The 7,618-nt window shown below is 37.9% G+C and overlaps 1 protein-coding gene across 1 annotated transcript; it reads left to right on the top strand.

Moving 5' to 3' along the window:
* Positions 1 to 890: 890 nt before the first annotated feature.
* Positions 891 to 1,811, top strand: LOC110560627 (taste receptor type 2 member 104-like). The gene has a single exon (XM_021656617.1). It carries the CDS (start codon positions 891 to 893, stop codon positions 1,809 to 1,811), a length of 921 nt encoding a protein of 306 aa, XP_021512292.1.
* The last annotated feature ends 5,807 nt before the right edge of the window (positions 1,812 to 7,618 follow it).

Raw genomic sequence — 7,618 nt, 5'->3', positions numbered from 1 at the left:
TGTGTGTGTTTGTGTGCATGTGTATTCAGCTTTTGTGAAAGGGATTGTTTTCCTATGAGAAGTGAGTGTGTGTGTGTGTGTGTGTGAAATAAACACAATACCCTAACTCAAAACTGCAAAAATACTACTCAGCTACTAAAAATAAATAAATCATGAAATATATAGGCAAATGGATGGAACTAGGAAAGAACTTCCTGAGTGAGGTAACACAGACCCAGAAAAGCACACATGGAGTGGACTCATTGATCAGCGCATATTAGTCATATAGTACAAGAAATGCAAATTATGATTTCTTTCTTTTGTTTTATTTTTTTCTTTCTTCCTTTTATTTGTCATTCTATCTAGAGTTTTGAGTTTTGGGTTTTTTTTTTCTTTTTTCATGAACTAGTCCTTGGCTCAAATAATTGTAATTCCCCTGGTTCAGTCTCCTGGGATCTTAGCTGGCACTGTAGATAGCTATGTGACACCATTCTATGCTAATATTTATGACTGGTATTTGAGAAGATATACAAAACTTGTTTCTGTTGTGCATAGTATTGTGCAACATATGCCTGAAGCTTCTACTCCATAGCTGAGTTTTTATAGGCAAAATAGTCTTAAAGGATCAAGTACAACTCATGAAACAGAAACTTATTTGGTTATTAACAAATTTCAACAGGCAGTAAGTCTGCTGGGCTTTCGTGGACTCACTAAGTCCTACAGAAGCAACAGCAAGGAAATCTATGGAGAGATCTCTGATGTGCCCACAGACCAATCCTATGTGCTTTTATGCCTTCATTAAATGAAGATGAAAAGAGTCACTCCTCTATCACGAAGCCACTCCATGGAACACTCTGCAGCAGGTAAATCTACATTAATTGCAACAGGAGCAATCTTATGGATACACAGAGATGCTAAGTGCAGTGGGAGGTGTTCTCCTCTTTGTTGCCACTGGTGAAGCTGTGATGGGAGTTTTAGGGAACACATTCATTGCAGTTGTGAACCTCACAGACTATGCCAAGAACAAGACGCTTTCTAAGATTTGCTTCATTCTCACTGGCTTGGCAACTTCCAGGATTTGTCTCATATGGATAATAACTGTTGACACATACACAAAGTTATTCTCCACACATACACTTTCCTATGGCACACTGTATGAATACATCAACTACCTCTGGGTAATTATGAACCACCTGAGCATCTGGTTTGCCACTAGCCTCAGCATCATCTATTTTCTGAAGATAGCAAATTTTTCTCACTATGCTTTTATCTGGTTGAAGAGGAGAGCTGATGGAATTTTTATCTTTCTAATAGGATGCTTGTTTGTCTCATTGCTTATTGATACTCCACAAATTGTGAAGATGTTTAATGATAAAAAAATGCAATATAGAAACGTTTCCTGGTTCATTCACCTACAAACAAAAGAGTTACTTATTAACCACATCATTTTTCAGTTTGGAATTGTTTTCTACTTTTTGCTATCTGCCACTACGTGTCTCCTGTTGATCATTTCCCTCTGGAGACACAACAAGCAGATGCAATCCAATTTCTCAGGATTCCAAGACCTCAACACAAAAGCTCATGTGAAAGCCATGAAGGTTTTAATTCCTTTTATCATCCTCTTTACCTTGTATTTTGTAGGTTTGGCCATAGAAATATTAGGCTTCTTTTGGCATGAACTGCTGTTTCTTTTTGGTGTGATAATTATGTTCATGTATCCCTGCTGTCACTCATTTATTCTAATTCTGGCAAACAACCAACTGAAGAGAAGTTCTTTAAGATTCTTGCAGCAGTTGAAGCACTGTAACATTGGAGATCTTAGAAGAAAATAGCAGTTGGGGCACTGCAATGAATGCCCTGAAATATTCTGCTGAGAAAAACCCTGAAGACCTTTTCCAGATGCACTAATCGTTAACAATAGTTTGTAGTTCAATTGTCAGACACTAAAAACTTCTGCAATGCTTTTAACTATATCTTAGGGTTCTTTCTCTTCAGCAGGACTTTAATCCCCCATGCAAATTCAGTTCCTCCTGATACTGCAGCTTCTTCACATACTTTTGCCAGGGAAGTCTCTTCTTTGTAAAGATCTTCATTGTGAAAATAATCATTCAAAACAAGACTCCTCTTTATTATTCATGCAACTCTCCTGGAGTACTGATACTATTTTTCCAAGACCAGAAGGAAAAAGGAAAGACACCAAGACAGACAGCTGTGTCACTCCTGACTTTCACTACATGAAGCTGAGGAACAGAAAGGATCACTTCTGCTGTGTGCAATTTTACATCTTACAAAATTGCTGTTATTTTTACCCAGTAAATACCATAGTTCTTGTTGCTGGTAAGTATTTGATGTAGTAACAGTGATTGTAATAGTGGATTCAACTCTGCAAAATAACTAGAGAAGCAGACTTACTTGTGAACAAAAGAACTAAAACACTGATAAAAAAGAGCCTTCATACTCATCTAGTCCAATCATTTGAAATGAGTCTTCCCTATATCAGTTAGTTTTGAGCATAAATTTTTCTGAAGAGCACATTCTAAAGACTTAACATCATGTCTGACCAAAGCATAGAAGAATATATCAAGGGTAGAAAATGTATGAGGTTTACACACACACACACATATTATGCACATAACATGTACAGATACACTCTAAAGCATGCGGGAGCTCTTCATTTTGAAATTTAAAGTTTATATGTAACTTAATATTTCAGGTTAGTTCATTGTTTTTGACAAATTATAGAGTGTATTGGTTTTCTGAAGCCTGGATATTTCTATATATAAAGGATGACTCATTTGCAATTAAGTCATTATCTTTGGGGCCTCAGTTAATGCACTAAATCCATGTTGTTCTTGCTCAATCCAGATCTTTGGAGGTGAGAAAACCCACCTCTAATCTGGGCCACATCTTCTACTGAAAACCTATATAACGACCTCAAAGAAAGCAGATTTTGTTCTTAGCCTGATTGCTCTCACCTCACTAGCAAGTTCACTGTTTCACTGACTTTACAGCCTACTTCTTTAGAATTCCAATATATACTGATGGTGAGACATCCAGCCTTGTGAACTGAAGAACTGCTGGGTTCTTAGACCTTCTGTTCACAGGCAGCTACTGTTACAGTAGCTGTACCAGAGCCTGTAAGCCATTCTAATAAGTCCCCATTCTATATGTAGAGAGATATTTTATGACGGCTGTTCTTGGTTTTCAACTTGACTACATCTGGAATTAAATAAAACCACAAAAAAAGAGGGTACACATCTAAGGATGTTTTTGTTTAATTTGAAGTAGCAAGATTTACCTCTGTTCAGATCGTTGAAGTATAGAGACACACCTTTAAAAGTCCACATCAGTTAAGTTTGAAAAATGTACTTGTAATAGGGCCATACCTCCTGATGGAAGACTACATAAAGGGATGGAAGAAGAAAGATTTTGCTCTTTGTCTGCTTGATCCTGCTTTGGTAGCAAGTCCATTCTTTCCTGGCATTAGAGACTACTTTTTGGGATCCCATTATGCATTGAAGACTAGCTTAGATATTCAGCCTGATGAACTGAGCAACTACTAAATTCTTTCTTGGAATTTTCATTAATATACAACCATTGTCAGATTATATGGTCGTGTGTGTGTGTGTGTGTTTGTATTGACATCTACATATATAGATAATACATAGGAAGAGATGATAGTAAGATAAATATATAGATACATGATAAATAAATAAGGAGAGAGAGAAGAGAGAGATTTTTCTTTAAGTTATGTTACTCTAGAGAACACTGACACAGATTTTTAGTACTAGAAGTGGTTCTGGAGGAGCATATGTATAAGGAGTAATCTTTTAAGGTTCTGGAATCGCCTTTTCAATTTTCCAACACCTACAGAGACTGAAGCCTCTCCATTTACTTAAGGCTAAAGGTCCCTAAGTGTACTTTCAGAAAGACTCTTTTTACTAGCTGCCAGAGAGCTCAAGTTGTAAAAAATCAAATCAAAGCACTCCTTATATGATTGGCAGAATTACAGCAAAAAGTCAAGACCCAGTCTTGGAGGATGTCAGCAACAAAAGAGCATTGACGGGTCAAGAATGGGATCCTGTAACTTGGGGTAGGGTCATGCAGAAGGACCCTTTTGAAGCTGAGAACTTTGAACACTCAAATTTTCAAGGGTTTATCTCACCTAAGGATGTAGTTTTTCTACTCTCAGCTCTAGCCCTTGAAATATTTTGTTTATCACCTTTGATTTTGGAAATTAATCCATTGTATGGTAAATCAGATGTTGTTATTAAACAAAATCTTTTTTAATATTTTTATTTTAATGTTTATTAATTACACTTTATTCACTTTCCATCCCCCCCATAAATCCCTCCATCCTCCCCTTCCAATCCCACCTTCCCTTCCCCTTCTCCACACATGCCCATCCCCAAGTCCACTGATAGGGGAGGTTTTCCTCTCCTTCCTTCTGATCCTAGTCTCTCAGATCTCTTCAGGAGTGGCTGGCTGCATTGTCTTCCTCTGTGGCCTGGTAAGGCTGCTTCCCCATCAGTGTGAGGTGATAAACAAAATCTTAATCATTCAATTTTACCAGTGAAGAATTAGGAGCCAGATGCTGGGGTGAAAGCCTACTAGGTTTAAGGGGCAGAGAAAGCACCCAACTAACCTTCCTACTTAGCTGTTATCCCAGAAAGAAAAGCCTTTTCTCTTTCTTTATGCTGCCTTAAATACCCTTCTTAAACTGAATGTTCCTCTGTCCTATGTCCCTCTGTCCTATGTTTACTTATGTTCACTCCCTTTCAACTATTATTATTATTTTTTTTTTTTTGCGCTCCACCTCTTGACCTATGGTTGGCTTTATTTAGCTCTTGTTTTGGGAGGCCCTTGGGTTAAAGGTGTGTGTTAGGTGTGAGCCACACCACAACAAGAAACAGGTTTTTCTGGTATACAACCTTGTCATTCACAGTGTGATCAAATATCTTCCAACATTTCCCCCTTTTTGTCTAAATGAAAGACTCTCCCTCTAACATCAATCTACTGTTTGGTAAGAATAACATACAATAGCCAGTCCATTTGTGTTTAGCAACCTTGGAGAAAGTATTCTACTATCTATCCTATCTTTGCAAAGTCAAACTTCGGTACTTGCATTTATCAGCTTAAAAACTTGTTTTAAGACCTTAAAACATTTTCTTAAATACTAACTAAGATTAATTGTGAGACTATAACTGTCTACCCTTCAACGCCATCAGCAAAGTAAGAAGAATAAATGTTATCAGAATAAACAGGAAGTGCAAAGCAAGCAGCTTTCAAGACTATAAAAAGAGAAGAGACTGCTGCCTGCCTGGACAGTCAAGCAAGATTCTTCTTCAACGTTGGAGCATCCATCTCTTCCCATCTCTTCTGCCTATTAGCCCAAAATGCCTGGCAGATTTTTAAGTGAAAAAATAATTATGAAAAACTTCTCTACCTTGTCTTGACAGAGTCCAGCAGTTGACTTTCTTTGTGTCCTGCTTGGCCACATCTTGGACAGCATACTTTTAGTAACTTAATCAAGGGCAGTTTCTTCCCCAGTGGCATCTTGCCACATTTGAAGCAAGCTCTACAAAGAGGTTTTTCAGTGATAATCATTTTCTTTGAAGTACTATTGGGTGCTTCCAGGAGCTTATATTTTTCATTGTCAAAAAAGTCTTAAATTAATAAAAACATCTGTAAATATTTAAATAAAACATCTTTAAATAAAACATCTTAAAACAAAAACATCTTTGAATGTATCTATATTCTGTAGACTACTGAGGTTTTTGAAGACCGCCTATTTATCTCAGTATATTTGAATAGGCAACCACTGCTTGTTTCTTTTTTTTTTAAATTTTTTCTTTGTTTTAATTTATTTCTTTTTAATTACACTTTATTTACTTTGTATCTCCCTTCTAGTTCCCTTCCTCCTCCCCTCCCAATCCTTCCCTTCCTTCCCCTTCTCCACACATGCCATTCCACAAGTCCACTGGTAGGGGAGAGTTTCTTTTTCTTCCTTCTGATTCTAGTCTGTTAGGTCTCATCAGGAGTGGCTGTGTTGTCTTCCTCTGTGGCCTGGTAAGGCTGCTCCCCCCTCAGGGGGAGGTGATCAAAGAGCAGGCCCATCAGTTCATGTCAGAGACAGTCCCTCTTCCCATTACTGTGGAACCCACTTGAACACTAAACTGCCATGGGCTACATCTGTGCAGGGGTTCTAGGTTATCTCCATGCATAGTCCTTGCTTGGAGTATCAGTCTCAGGAAAGAACCCTGTGCTCAAATTTTTTGGTTCTATTGCTCTCCTTGTGGACCTGAGTTATCTCCAGATCTTACTATTATTTCCCACTTCTTTCATAAGATTCCCTGCATTCTGCCCAAAGTTTGGCCATTAGTCTCAACAAATGCTTTGATAGTCTGCAGGGCAGAGCCTTTCAGAGGTCCTCTGTGTCAGGCTCCTAACTTGTTTGCTGTTTTCTTCTTCTGGTGTCCATCCTCTTTGCCTTTCGGGATGGGGATTGAGCATTTTAGCCAGAGTCCTCCCTCTTGATTAGTTTCTTTAGGTGTACAGATTTTAGTAGGTTTATCCTATATTATATGTCTGTATGAGTGAGTATATACTGTGTGCATCTTTCTACTTCTGGGATAGCTCACTCAGAATGATCTTTTCCAGATCCCACCATTTACCCGCAAATTTCATGATTTTCTTGTTTTTCATTGCTGAGTAATATTCCATTGTGTAGATGTACCACAATTTCTGTATCCATTCTTCAGTTGAGGGGCATCTGGGTTGTTTCCAGCTTCTGGCTATTACAAATAAAGCTGCTACAAACATGGTTGAGCAAATGTTCTTATTGTATACTTGAGACTCTTTTGGATATATGCCTAGGAGTGGTATAGCTGGATCTTGAGGAAGCACTATTTCTTGTTGTCTGAGAAAGCACCAGATTGATTTCCAGAGTGGTTGTACAAGTTTACATTCCCACCAGCAGTGGAGGAGGGTTCCACTTTCTCCACAGCCTCTCCAGGATGTGTTGTCACTTTGAGGTTTTGATCTTAGCCATTCTGATGGGTGTAAGGTGAAATCTCAGGGTTGTTTTGATTTGCATTTCCCTGATGACTAATGATGTAGAGCATTTCTTTAAGTGTTTCTCTGCCATTCGATATTCCTCTATCGAGAATTTTCTGTTTAGTTCTGTTCCCCATTTTTCAATTGGTTTACTTGATTTGTTGCTTTTCAACTTTTTTAGTTCTTTATATATAGTGGATATTAGCCCTCTGTCAGATATAGGGTTGAAGATTCTTTCCCAATCTGTAGGCATTCGTTTTGTTTTGAGGACTGTGTCCTTTGCTTTACAGAAGCTTTTCATTTTCATGAGGTCCCATTTATTGATTGTTGCTCTTAGAGCCTGTGCTGTTGATGTTCTGTTTAGGAAGTTGTCTCATGTACTAATGAGTTCTAGGGCCTTCCCCACTTTTTTTTCTACCCGATTTAATGTGTCTTGTTTTATGTTGAGGTCTTTGATCCACTTGGACTTCAGTTTTGTGCAGGGTGATAAGTATGGATCTATTTTCATTTTTCTACATTTAGACATCCAGTTAGACCAGCACCATATGTTGAAGATGATATCTTTTTTCCATTGTATAGTTTT

This window comes from Meriones unguiculatus, chromosome 5 (assembly GCF_030254825.1).
Source record: "Meriones unguiculatus strain TT.TT164.6M chromosome 5, Bangor_MerUng_6.1, whole genome shotgun sequence".
In the NCBI taxonomy this organism is placed as follows: Eukaryota; Metazoa; Chordata; class Mammalia; order Rodentia; family Muridae; genus Meriones; species Meriones unguiculatus.
The sequence above is the reverse complement of the archived record's forward strand: the minus strand, read 5'-3'. Positions and strand labels throughout refer to the sequence as shown.